A 14177-nucleotide genomic window follows, 5' to 3' on the forward strand; every position below is an offset into this window, starting at 1 on the left:
GCTGAAAATGGCATAGAAAATATGTGGTAAGTACTGGTATACAAAACAAGAGCACAGCCTTGCGGGTGCAGACATCTGATTTTATTGTCTCTGTATAATAGAAATATTGTCTACCCATGATTTTCTAAGTCCAAAAGGGGCCATAATTCTTGCAAATACAATTTAAAATTACGGTACTTGCTGTGCAGAGTCTGAGCTTTAATAGCAAATGCCTTCACCAAGATTTAAAGCAATAGCTTTGACATTTAAGGAGAAAAGTTGACCTAAATGCAAACTTTAACTAAAAAATCTGATATTTTCCTATTCCAAAAGGGGTCATGATTCTTGCAAAAAGAAGGATGGAGTTATGTTTCTTATGTAAATACGGGTAGTCAGTTACTGATGCAAGTTTTAAAGCAATAGTTTTGATAGTTGACTTAAACATAAAACTTAACCAGGCAATGCGGACATCGACTCAGACTTCGACGCCTATCAAGTGATGACAATAACTCATCAATATTTTTTTTTTCAAAAAAATCAGATAAACTAAAAAGCTTCGAATATTACCAAACTGGCTTCATGTATTATTATGTTATTGAATAATACAGTCACACTTACATTTTCAAAGAATATATACTGTATGTCTTAGGCTGTGGCTGTTCACTGTAAACTATAGCCTGAAGTACTGGCTTTTGATGTATGACACCTTCTTGATTTTCATTTTATTATAGCAACTAAATTTGAAATTAAATTGCACATTTCTACCTCATTTTGAATGTTTTGTTTCTTTTGGTGCCATACAACACTAAAATTTTGGTGCAGATGTATTATCACATTTCATTGCTGGACTTCCTTTTTTAAGTATATGGACTGGAGTTTCACCTACAGTTTTCGTGGACTATAATCCTTTTGCAATACTGTACCGAGTAAGCAGGCACAAGTGTAAAAATCTTCAAGTAATTGGTACCACAATTTATTTGTTTTCAAGAAAATCATTTTTTTTAACTCCCTTACATTTTTCAAGGGCATAAAAATATTTTTAAACCGTGATACATCTTAAAAAGCCTGCAAGGATATAGAACATGGACTTACTTTAACCATGGTACGACTTTACAAAATTCAAGGAAATACGAATATTTCCTACCATGATACACCTTTAAACATCTTTAAGAATACAGAATATAGACTTACCGGTACTTCAATCATGATACACCTTCTGAAGTCTTCATACAGAATATAGCCTTTTTATAATCTAGTCCAATTAATATTTTGAAACTGCTAATTTTGGATAAAATGTTATATAGATAATACATTCATTTTATTTTACGAGTATAGAAATCTTTCTATTTGGCAATAATTATTGTGGGGCAAGTATGGCTTTCACTTTGAAAGTATTGGGTTATTAGTCTATTAGCAGTAAGATGAAGGGGGTCTATCATTTAACTGTTGCCAAATTTGATATTAACATATCCATGCACCCAGGATGAATAGTACCATTTGTAAGTACTGACTCTCATAAGCATAAAAATGCTTTTCTTGACTTCAGTGTCATAAAATGTGACCATACTACATTTACTTTAAGGGTCATGCATCAGGATAATGCCCTTGATATTTTATGATGTCATCATTATGACACCACAGAAATTATCTGTTTACACAAGCCTGTATTGCAGGATAGATATTAAGACTATTGGATACCTTTTTGCATGCAATAAGGTAGTAAGTCAACTTACTTCCATATTGCGCGTAAAAATTAAGGCAATCTGAGATACGCCCTTATTGCAATATCAAAATAATGATATAAATAACTGAAACATCTTGTTTAAATTTTCACAGTATATAAATTAGGTCAAAATAAAGTGAAAAATCAGAAAAAGTGATTTTTGGTAAAATATGTAGATACGCCCTTATTGCGTTGAACCCTCGAGATATAAATCCATTTTGATTACAAGAGGTTCAAGATGGCCCTAGGTCGCTCACCTGTGTAACACACCATAACAGTGTAAACATGTTTTACCTAGTGATTACATGGAAACAAATATTCTGACCAATTTTCAGTAAGATTGGACCAAAAAACATGGCATCTTGAGTGTAAACAAGCATTTTCTTTGATTTGACCTTGTGACCTAGTTTTTGACCCCACATGACCCAGATATGAAATGGTCCAAGACTTCATGATAACAAATAAACTGACCAAAATTTATGAAGATAGTATGAAAAATGTGCCCCCTAGGGTGTAAACAAGCTTATAAATTCTTTGATTTGACCTGGATGACATAGTTTTTGACCTAACAAGACCCAGATAAAAATTCAGACGATATTTCATGCAGACAAACATTCTGACCAAGTTTCATGCACATCAAATGAACAAGAGTGTTAATACGCTTTTCCTTTGATTTGACTGAGTGACCTAGTTTCTGACCCAATATGACCCAGTTTCAAACTTGGCCTAGGAACCATCAAGATAAACATTCTAACCAAGTTTCATGAAGATAGGGTCATAAATGGGGCCTCTAGGTTGTTTACAAGCTTTTCCTTCGATTTGGCCTGATGACCTAGTTTTTGACCCGACATGACCTAGTTTTTGATCCTGGCTTAGAGATCATCAAGATACTCATTCTGTGCAAGTATGTATCAAATCAAATCATAAATGAAACCTCTATATGGCTGAAAAGGCCAAAATAGAAAACTTGAAAGGGGCAGTAACTCTAGAACCTACGATGGAATCTATCCGGTTTTCGAAAGGAAACAAGATCTTATTGTGATTTAAGTTGTGTGTAGGTGTGGTTAAAATCAAATATAAAATGTCACTTCTATCGTGTTCACAAGGTAAAATTACCAAATTTTGGCTCTTTTAGGGGTCAATCAGGGGCCGTAACTCTGGAACCTATGATTGGCTCTGACAGATTCATCATGGAATCCAAGATTTATTGTTGTTGAAGATATTTTGCAAGTTTGTATCAAATCAAACCATAAATTAAGTCTCTATATGGCTGCAAAAGCCAAAATAGTAAATTTTGGACCTTTAAGGGGCCATAACTCTGGAACCCATGATGTGATCTGGCCAGCTTTCTAAAGGAACTGAGATATTATGCCATTACAATTTGTGTGCAAGTTTGATTCAAGTTGATTGCAAAATGTTGTCTCTATCATTTTCACAAGCCAAAAATAGCAAATTTTGGCCCTTTAAGGGGCCATAACTCTGTAACCAACAATGAATAAATAGCATTAATCTTAATAATTCTGAATTTCTACTGTCACAATATGCAGATGACACAACTGTACTATTAGATGGAAGTGAAGTATCTCTCAGAAATACAATGCTAACATTAAACTACTATGCCAAAATTTCTGGATTATGTATTAATGTGGAAAAAACAAAAGCTGTTTGGATAGGAGCAATGAAAAATAGTCATTTAAGGTTATGTACTGATTTGGGTCTACATTGGGAACAAGAACAATTTAAATTACTGGGTGTAACCTTTACACTAAATTTGAATAATATTGTTATTGCAAATTACTCTTCAAAAAGGAAATTAAAAACTTATTAACACAATGGTCTAAAAGAATGATCACACCAATAGGCAAGAATATAGTTATTAAGACGTTAGCTATGTCAAAATTGAATCACCTAATATTAAGGACGTATGCTAGAATTTGGTGCATAAATTTTCCCAATAACAGAATTTCTTCAAACTTTGGATATTGAAGGACAATCATCTAAGAAACAAAAAAATGCAATAAAAATCATAGGTCACCAGTATCGAAAAAGATTTATCTGCCCTTGAAAACGGCATTTCCTCCAAAAATGACGTTTTCAAGGGCAGATAACTCTTTTTCGAATCCGGTGACCTATGATTTTTATTGCATTTTTTTGTTTCTTAGATGATTGTCCTTCAATATCCAAAGTTTAAAGAAATTCTGTTATTGGGAAAATTTTCGCCCATCTTATATACAGGGAATTCTAGCGTACGCCTTTAAGTTTATCAAACCCAAACATAGAGATAACTAAATCAATACAAAACCTATTTTATAAGTTTTTGTGGAATTCGGGACCTGATAAGATAAAGAGAACTGTTATAACGCAGTCTTATGATTATGGTGGCATTAGAGTGGTGAACTTAGAAACTATTATGACATCTCTTAAAATTACATGGTAGATAGATACCTTTTATTCCTCCATTATTGAAGAGCATAACATATTTACAGTATGACAACAACAAACATATAAACAAAGACAAAAATAAACAAGATAATATTAAGCATTTAAACACATACATGTAATAATAAGTATTCTTAAATAACATGCTATTAAAATGCTTAGATAGCGAGATATCGTACATTAGGAAAAGAGTGTACGCTCAGCAATTACATTTCACTGTTAATGCAAAATCTAAAGCTAAATTGGAAGAGAAGTCTTTAATACGAAATAGTGTTATTCATTATTAATGCTTATTACTGTGCGATTTCAATTCATTGATAAATAGAATATCAACAATTTTATAAGCAAAATTAAATTGATATATCCTGGGTTGTCCCCAATGTATGAAAGAATGTGCCCGGTCTTGCGATTAAAATCGAAAGGAAAAAAAACGAAAGGCAAAACTCCGGAACAGAATCCAAATATAGGGACAAAACAGTTGTTTTATCAATCAGACCAAAATATAGATAGTCCAGGAATCGAAAACGAAAGTGCTAGACCACCGGCAATGTGGAGATTGATTCAATAAAAAAGTCTATATTCAATATTCATAATTAAACAGATCAGAATTGTTTCTTGGTCACGTGATAAACACATACAGTGTTTAAATAAAAAAGAGGCATATAACAAATTGTAGTCATAGTTTGCGAATGGAGAAACATGTTGTTCTATAATAACTGCACGACATGATAATCAAAGATTATACGTTGTTGATATTTTACAAGTTATACAGAACAATACAACCCACTGACAAACTTTTTACAAATATCTTATACATGCATTAAGACTAACCACTAAAGACATTTGCAAACAGTCATAAATAGATAACAATATTGGCCGAGGTATACAACTGATATGTGAATTGAATAAAATGTAAAATGAACCGTATGTACCACATATGCGGAAGTGCCAAGCCGCCAAGAGAGGGTCGCATCAGACCATCTTCATGGCAGCACACTCTGTGTTGCGCAATGAGCAACGCACGAGTGCCCCCTACCCCACGGCGGTTTCCACCGCAGGTGTAGGTTTCCCATGGTTGACAAAAGCAATTAAACAAATGACTTAAATGCAAAATATACATATTTCTTTTTTAAACATTATTGACAAAATGAACATGTAACTTCATAATTCGAACTTGGATCAGTAGAGCTTTTTGAAATTCAAAACATAAAATATATATTATATATATTATAGGCATGTATTATCTAGATGCGGAAACTATTTTCAATCGTGAATATAACTCAGCCGACCAATGCATTAATGCTCACAAAGTCGAAACTAAACGACTTTTATTTACCAAGTAAAACGAGTGTATACATAATAACATATTACGAGCGTAAAAGATATGACCTCACGAGATGCTGTAGACAATACAAATCTCGAGATTCACAAACTCCAAACTTTCCAAAATTCAATTCAAGTAACGTTACCTCTTATATTACATTAATGCCAATGAGACGGACGGCATAGCACTCAAGAGTAGGGTCCTTTCGTAACGTCAAACCCTCCTCTATCTTATTACTCTATAGAGAGACTTTGCCACTCTGTAATTGTGTAGAACCAGCCCGTCATTATCCACCACTAACTCGACTATACACCAACACTGGGCCTCCGGGGATAATGCGAGAAGACTTTTAAAAACGTCAATGCCGCAAACCTCAATAATAGAGTCATAAACACACGTGATGTTCTTATTGTTTGCTGCGCAAAAACACATCAATTGTATTATTTGATTGTAACATAATAGTCCACATCTTTTACACTTTACAACGTAGGATGAGGAAAGAAAATGTTCTACAGTATCCATCAGAAATGAGCATATATATGCCGTTTTCGGATTGTTTTTTGAGACGGACCACAGTGTCGCCGGAAGGTAGCTGAAGGTACCTGACCTTTAATACTAAATATTTCAACTTTATCTCACAGATATATCCATTTCTTAATACATTTCACAGTTTTGGTGCTGACTTCTTAAAAAACAAACTACATCATGTGAAAAATGCTTTCTGGAAAGACGTTTTTCAGGGATATATAAAACTCAGCATGCAATATCCAAAATCATGGAAAGATTTCTGTGTTTTACCAGTTTGACATAATAGTATGTTTAAAATAGGAGGAACAAGTTACTATTTTTCGAGATTCTTTAAAAAGGGAGTAAAATGGGTGAATGACTTCCTGGATAGAAATGGAAGTCTGTTATCATTTAACAGTTTTATAAATTTATATAATATTCAAACTAACTTTCTTCAGTACCAAAGTATAGTTGAATCGATTAGGGAATTTTTAGATAAATTAAGATTTCCTCATTATGCCGTCAGAGAGCAAAATCCTCTGCAACCATTACCAATAAAAATCATTCAGAGTGCAAAAAAAGGTTGTAGGTGTATTTATGACTTTTTGTTAAACTTACATAAGTTACCAGATTCAAGTAGAAAATGGAGAGACAAATTAAATTTAAATGCTGATTTCAATTGGAAGTTTATATATAAATCTCCATTTGCAATAACAAAGGATCCAAAACTTCAGTGGTTTCAGTTCAAAATAAATCACAGAATTATTGGCACAAACTATTTATTAGAAAAAATGAGGAAAAAAATGATAATCTCTGTACTCTATGTCACAATCACTCAGAAACTATAGAGCATCTATTTGTAGACTGTCAAATTTCACTAACATTTTGGGAAGAAGTCAAAAGATGGATAAAAAGAAAATGTCCTAATGCAGATATTGACTGGTCAATATCAGATATTTTATTAGGTAATTCAAATCTCAGTGCAGCTACTCTATTATTAATGCTGCTTGGAAAATACACTATTTATCAAAGTAAATTTAAGGAGGCGGTTCCTACCTTACAAATGTTTATTAATAGTTTAAGAATACATTTGAAAACTGAGAAGTATGTTGCTAAAAAAACCCAAAACATGAATAGCTTTGATAGAAAATGGAAAAGTTTTAGGACTCTATTTGTAGATGGTGAAGTGTAACACGTGGGTATGGGGCTTCATAGTGACTGCGCCTGTTGTCTTTTTTTTTCTTTTTCTTTGTTCTGTTTTTATTTCTCAATAAAAGATTAACTTAGGTCTGAATTACATGCTATCTATGAAACATTTTAGCTTTTCATTAATGGATATTTTTACTGACTCTTTTCCATTCTGACCTTGTACTTTTTAAACTACATTTTTTCTCCCTTTTTTTTTCACATATTACTTGTTGAATAAGTTATTTTAGAGAAGATATGCAACTCTGCAATCTCCACCGAAAAGCATCTGTTAGAGTTTTCTCCCCTAGATCAATATCATGTTAATGATAAAAAACCTTGCAGTTAAGCTAAGCAAGGTAACTATGTACGCTTATTAAGCCGCTAATTTATTGTGTGTAATTGGATTTCTGGAACCTACTTGTCAATTTGTCCTTGTTATTTTCGTACTCGTTTCTTTTTCTTTCGAGCAAGGATAACAAATTATAATACAACTATTAACGATATTAATGTAGACTCAAACATTGCAAGTTAAGTTTATTTACTAATAAGTTACTCAAACAGCATTTGAAAAACTATCTGATCATGTGTACGGTCTTTTCACTGTTAATATATTACTAGTCTATCTTTTTAGAATGGTTTCCATATGAATACAAGATGATATTACTTGAAGATAATGAACAAGGTTTATTTGCTTAGACATGTACAATTATACACTTTCAGACAATTCTGGTTTATATAGGTAAATTTATTTCTTTTTTGAATAGACATGTACACTTTCAAAAAATCTTGTTTATGTAGGTAGAATTATTTTTCCAGCTACGCTTGATATTCTATGTAAATATCTTTTTTGGCACATAAAATCAATGTTTGTGATGAATGTATGATACTTTGGATGTGGAAATGGAAATAAATTATAAAACAAGAGCTGTCTCCGTAGGATGACACATGCCCCCGATGGCACTTTGAATGAATAGTTATGGCCGATGTTAGAGTTTAGGACCTTTGACCTACGGAGCTGGGTCTTGCGCTCGACACATCATCTTACTGTGTCACACATTCATGCATAGTTATTTTAAAATCCATGCATGAATGACAAAGATATGGACCGGACATGCCCATCAATGCACTATCATGAAAAATGATCTTTAACGTCTAAGTGTGACCTTGACTTTTGAGCTACGGACCTGGGTCTTGCGTGTGACACGTCATCTTACTGTGGTACACATTCATGCCAAGTTATTTGAAAATCCATCCATCGATGACAAAGATATGGACCGGACACGCCCATCAATGCACTAACCTTTAACATCTAAGTGTGACCTTGACCTTTGAGCTACGAACCTGGGTCTTGCGCACGTCATGTCGTCTTACTCTGGTACACATTTATGCCAAGTTATTTGAAAATCCATCCATCGATGACAAAGATATGGACCGGACACGCCCATCAATGCACTATCCTTTAACGTCTAAGTGTGACCTTGACCTTCGAGCTACGAACCTGGGTCTTGCGCACTGCACGTCGTCTTACTGTGGTACACATTCATGCCAAGTTATTTGAAAATCCATCCATCGATGACAAAGATATGGACCGGACACGCACATCAATGCACTATCCTTTAACGTCTAAGTGTGACCTTGACCTTTGAGCTACGGACCTGGGTCTTGCGCACTGCACGTCGTCTTACTGTGGTACACATTCATGCCAAGTTATTTGAAAATCCATCCATCGATGACAAAGATATGGACCAGACACGAAAATTGCGGACAGACCGACAGACTGACAGACCGACAGACAGACAGACGGTTCAAAAACTATATGCCTCCCTTCGGGGGCATAAAAAAAAACAATGGAATCTGGCCAGTTTTTTAAAGGAACCAAGATATTATGCCAATACAAGTTGTGTGCAAGTTTGATTAAAGTTGATTGCAAAATGTGGTATTTATCATGTCCACAAGTCAAAAATTGCCAATTTTGGCACTTTAAGGGGCCATAACTCTGGAACCCATGATGGGATCTGGCCAGTTTTCAAAAGGAACAGAGATATTATGCTAATACAAGTTGTGTGCAAGTTTTATTAAAGTTGATTGCAAAATGTGGTCTCTATCATGTTCACAAGTCAAAAATGGCAAATTTTGGCCCTTGAAGGGGCCATAACTCTGGAACCCATGAGGGGATCTGGCCAGTTTTCAAAAGGAAACAAAATATTATGCCCATACAAGTTGTGTGCAAGTTTGATTAAAATCAAATACAAAATGTGGTCTCTATCATGTTTACAAGGAAATTGTGGACGGACGATATTTTGCAAGTTGGTATCAAATCAAACCATAAATGAAATCTCTATATGGCTGCAAAAGCCAAAATAGCAAATTTTGGACCTTTAAAGGGCCATAACTCTGGAACCTATGATGGGATCTCGGTTCTTTTCGAAAAGAACCGAGATATTATGCCAATACAAGTTGTGTGCAAGTTTGATTCAAGTTGATTGCAAAATGTTGTCTCTATCTTGTTCACAAGCCAAAAATAGCAAATTTTGGCCCTTTAAGGGGCCATAACTTTAGAACCCATGATGGGATCTGGCCAGTTTTCGAAAGGAACCGAGATTTTATGCCAATACAACTTGTGTGCAAGTTTGATTAAAGTTGATTGCAAAATGTGGTCTCTATGGTGTTCTAAAGCCAAAATTAATAAATTTTGGCCCTTTAAGGGGCCATAACTCTGGAACCTATGAAGGGATCTGGCCAGTTTTCGAAAGGAACAGAGATATTATGCCAATACAAGTTGTGTGCAAGTTTGATTAAAATTGATTGCAAACTGTGGTCTCTATTGTGTTCACAAGAAATTGTGAACAGACGACAGACGGATGACGGACGGACGATGGACTAAGGGCAATCACAAAAGCTCACCTTGTCACTACGTGACAGGTGAGCTAAAAAATAAATATAATTTCAGTTTTGTGTTTCAACAAGCGTCACTGAATGTATCAATACACAAAGAAAGTCAATACACATATCAGTGTAAATGCAAATATTCAATTCATATCCATAGATTGTTTTATTATATACCTATATAAATTCTGTAAAAAATCGGCTTGTACTTCACAATGACAGACAAAAATTCCGTATTGTACCTTTTAAATTCCGTATTGTACCTTCTGTATTGTATGCTGCCGGACTTTTTCCATTAATATGCATAACCTGACACAGTTCTATAAATAGCGCACATAAAAACTTCACTAAGTTCCATTTAATATCGATAAACATTGAAGATTTCATTCAAGAACAAAACAAGAATCAAAATGGTAAAGGTATATAATAAAAGGGTCATTATAACAGTAGCTGGATCTGGGACTTTGTATTCGGCTCTCGTGGATTTTGCAAGGTCGTATCACACTCAGCGCTTGCGCACCTCGTGAGATCCGATCTGGCAAAATCCACTCGAGCCGAATACTGCATCCCAGATCAAGCTACTGTTATAATAACCCTATTATATTGATCAAGCCCTAGTATTACCATGTATATGCAGATCTTTTCAAGAAAGAATTTTTGTACAGTGTTCAAGTAAAAAGATGCTAGGCTGTTATCCCCTTTGCCTTTGGTTAATTAATTCTATTTGCAATGTAATTGTAACTGAACTGATTACACAGCTAAAATTAAAGTAATTGTAATTTAATTGACCATTTCACAATGCAATAGTAATTTAATTAATTACATTTTAAAGAAACTCAGCCAAGGTCTAAAGGTCTGGGATTGTAACTGTGCAGCCTGTTGAAGCCAAGAGTCCAAGTTTAGGATAACTACCATCCATAATAAGTGCATGGTGGACACATCCTTACTACCTTGTTTTGTATTACATTTTTAACTTTAAAAACATAATTATACTTACTCGCATTTTGACAGAGTTGACAGTGAGGCATCCATCTTCTCTATCGGTGGGTATTGTGCAATCAGACTGACATGGCAGGCATCTGATCCCTTACAATTTTCTTTCTCCTCCTGCACATATAAAATTTCACTCAACCATATAACTCCATGGATAAGTTAAAATTTACACAGTGCTGATGTTGACATCCTGTCACTTTTTATAAATCATTTAATTAACATGACAGAATCTACTACAATTGTTCAAAAACAAAAGTAAACATTACTCAGTAAACATTATTAATTTATTCATTGGAAACATTTTTGATATGTCATACAAATCCTTAAATGGAACTTGTATTCTAAATATAAATTCAAGATTTACTTTAAATTTCAAGATGAATGTCTATTCAAACGATCTACAGGTTTTTAGGGGCCAACCATTTTTATATTTTTGTTTGGGGTGGAGGGCAGGGGGCTGGGGTTTTTATTGGGAAAAAATATGGCTCCCAAATCACTGAAAAAAATTCTGGCTTTAAAAAAAATTCTTCCATTACTCTGAAAGCCATATTCCTTGCTATTAAAGTACTTATAGCTACCCATAGAAATTGAACTAGGTACAAAGTTTTTTTTTCAGATAAAATAAAATATGATACTGTTTTGGGCTGATTTTATTTTCTTTAAGTTCCCTACAAAGTATAATTATCTATTTAGGTTTTTCAGGAAACACCAGAAAATCACTGATTTGTTTGAAGTAAAAACTGTCTGGCAGAAGTGACATGTCGAATGAATTGCATTTTAAACTTTCAGGATATCTTTAAAATGACTATAAATTATTTTTGTACATTAAGAAAGTTGAAATACATAAAATAATCAGTTTTTCTACACTGTTACAGATCCATCCTCATTTGTCTAATTTCTTATACTAGGCCATAATCTCTCAGTTTTATCTAGATTTCAAATCCAATTTTTTTTTTTTACTTTGCGCCTCTGACTTTCCAATGATGAAAGTGCAAACCTCCATTTAGTTGTTCATTTTCTTTCAGGTAAAGAAAAGTTTCTCAAGAGATTTCAAAAGTCATTAAGGAATATATAGAATGTTTTTTATTACTTTCATATAATATCTAAGTTCATATTTTACAACCATAACAAATTATTGCTTATACTAGATTGCTCTGCAGACAAAATGACAGTCAGCAACACCTTGTGTCTTATTAGACCTTTATCATGGACACGGAAATGGAAGCGTACTCTGTACTTTGGTCAAATTTAGGGGATTTTCTCTAACTTGTTTTAGGAAGCGTGGTAACTTGTCATAATTATGTGTGTCTGGAGAATATATATAATCATAAATTATATGCAATTTTAAAAAAAAAAACAGGTAAATAGATAAAGCTGTTGCATGTCGTATAAGCTTGTAGATCTTTTACCTATTTGTAAGTGTATTGAAAAGGGTGGGGTGTACTAAAACAATACAAGAGGGCCAAGATGGCCTTAAGTTGCCAAGTTTCATGCACATCAAATAACCAAGAGTGTTAACAAGCTTTTCCTTTAATTTGTCCGAGTGACCTAGTTTTTGAACCCATATGACCCAGTTTGGAATTTGGCCTAGAAATCATCAAGATAAACATTCTAACAAAGTTTCATGAAGATAGGGTCATAAATGTGACCTCTATGTTGTTAGCAAGCTTTTCCTTTCATTTGACCTGATAACCTAGCTTTTGACCCAACATGACCCAGTTTCGATCCAGGCCTAGAGATCATCAAGATAACCATTTTGTGCAAGTTTGTATCAAATCAAAGCATAAATGAAACCTCTATATGGCAGAAAGGGCCAAAATAGAATTTTTTTCCCTTTCACGGGCAGTAACTCTAGATCCCACGAAGGAATCTAGCTGGTTTTCGAAAGGAACCGAGATATTATTGTGACTTAAGTTGTGTGTAAGTGTGCTTAAAATCGAATGTAAAATGTCTCACTTCGATCGTGTTCACAGGGTAAAATTAACAAATTCTAGCTCTTTCAGGGGTCAATCAGGGGGCCATATTTCTGGAAGCTATGATTGGATCTGACAGATTCATCATGGAATCCAAGATCTATTGTTGTTAAAGATATTTTGCAAGTTTGTATAATAAAATAGCAAATTTTGGCACTTTAAGGGGCCATAACTCTGGAACCCATGATGGGATCTGGCCAGTTTTCGAAAGGAACTGAGATATTATGCAAATACAAGTTGCGTGCAAGTTTGATTAAATTTGATTGCAAAATGTGGTCAATATCGTGTTACAAGCAAAAAATATCAAATTTTGGCCCTTTCCACTCAAAATTCTATATAATATAAGTCCACAAGAAACTCTTTACCAGGTAGAGATAGGTCAAAATACACCTAAAAATTGGATGTAACATGCATGATGTGTACCACAGAAAAGTGGTCTCAATTTTTCCCTACGGCCAGTAATAAAAATGTTACAATATAATCCATTTATAGTAATAAACAAGAGGGCCAAGATGGCTCTAGGTCGCTCACCTGAGAAACACACCATAACAGTGTAAACATGTTTGACCTAGTGCTTTCATGGGAACAAATATTCTGACCAATTTTCGTTAAAATTGGAGCAAAAATCTTGAGTGTAACAACTATTTTCTTTGATTTGACCTAGTGACCTAGTTTTTCACCCAAAATAACCCATATTCGGATATGATCTAGATTTTATCAAGGCTATCATTCTGACCAAATTTCATGAACATCAATTGAAAAATACAGCCTCTATCGCATACACAAGGTTTTTCATTGATTTGACCTATTGACCTAGTTTTTGACCCCAAATGACCCATATCTGAACTTGACCTAGACTTCATCAAGGCAACCATTCTGACTAAATTTTATGAAAATCCAGTGTAAACTGCAGCCCCTATTGCATACACAAGGTTTTTCCTTGATTTGACCTAGTGACCTAGTTTTTGACCTCAGATGACCCATATTCAAACTTGACCTAGATTTATCAAGGCTATCATTCTGACCAAATTTCATGAAGATCAATTGAAAAATGCAGCCTCTATTGCATACACAAGACTTTTCTTTGATTTGACTTAGTGACCTAGTTTTTGACCCCAGATAACCCATATTTGAAGTTGGCCTAGATTTCATCAAGGCTATCATT

At 34.1% G+C, this 14177-nt stretch overlaps 1 protein-coding gene across 2 annotated transcripts in view; it reads right to left on the reverse strand.

Annotated features, from left to right (window-relative positions):
* LOC123536409 (dynein axonemal light chain 1-like) overlaps window positions 1-14177 on the reverse strand; it is a 97471-nt gene that overhangs the window by 74852 nt on the left and 8442 nt on the right. For both annotated transcript variants that reach the window (XM_045319585.2, XM_045319592.2), the window contains exon 3: window positions 11044-11153. In XM_045319585.2, coding sequence (XP_045175520.1) covers window positions 11044-11153 — 110 coding nt within the window. The remainder of the gene's footprint in view (window positions 1-11043; window positions 11154-14177) is intronic.

Source organism: Mercenaria mercenaria, chromosome 1 (assembly GCF_021730395.1).
Source record: "Mercenaria mercenaria strain notata chromosome 1, MADL_Memer_1, whole genome shotgun sequence".
Taxonomy (NCBI): Eukaryota; Metazoa; Mollusca; class Bivalvia; order Venerida; family Veneridae; genus Mercenaria; species Mercenaria mercenaria.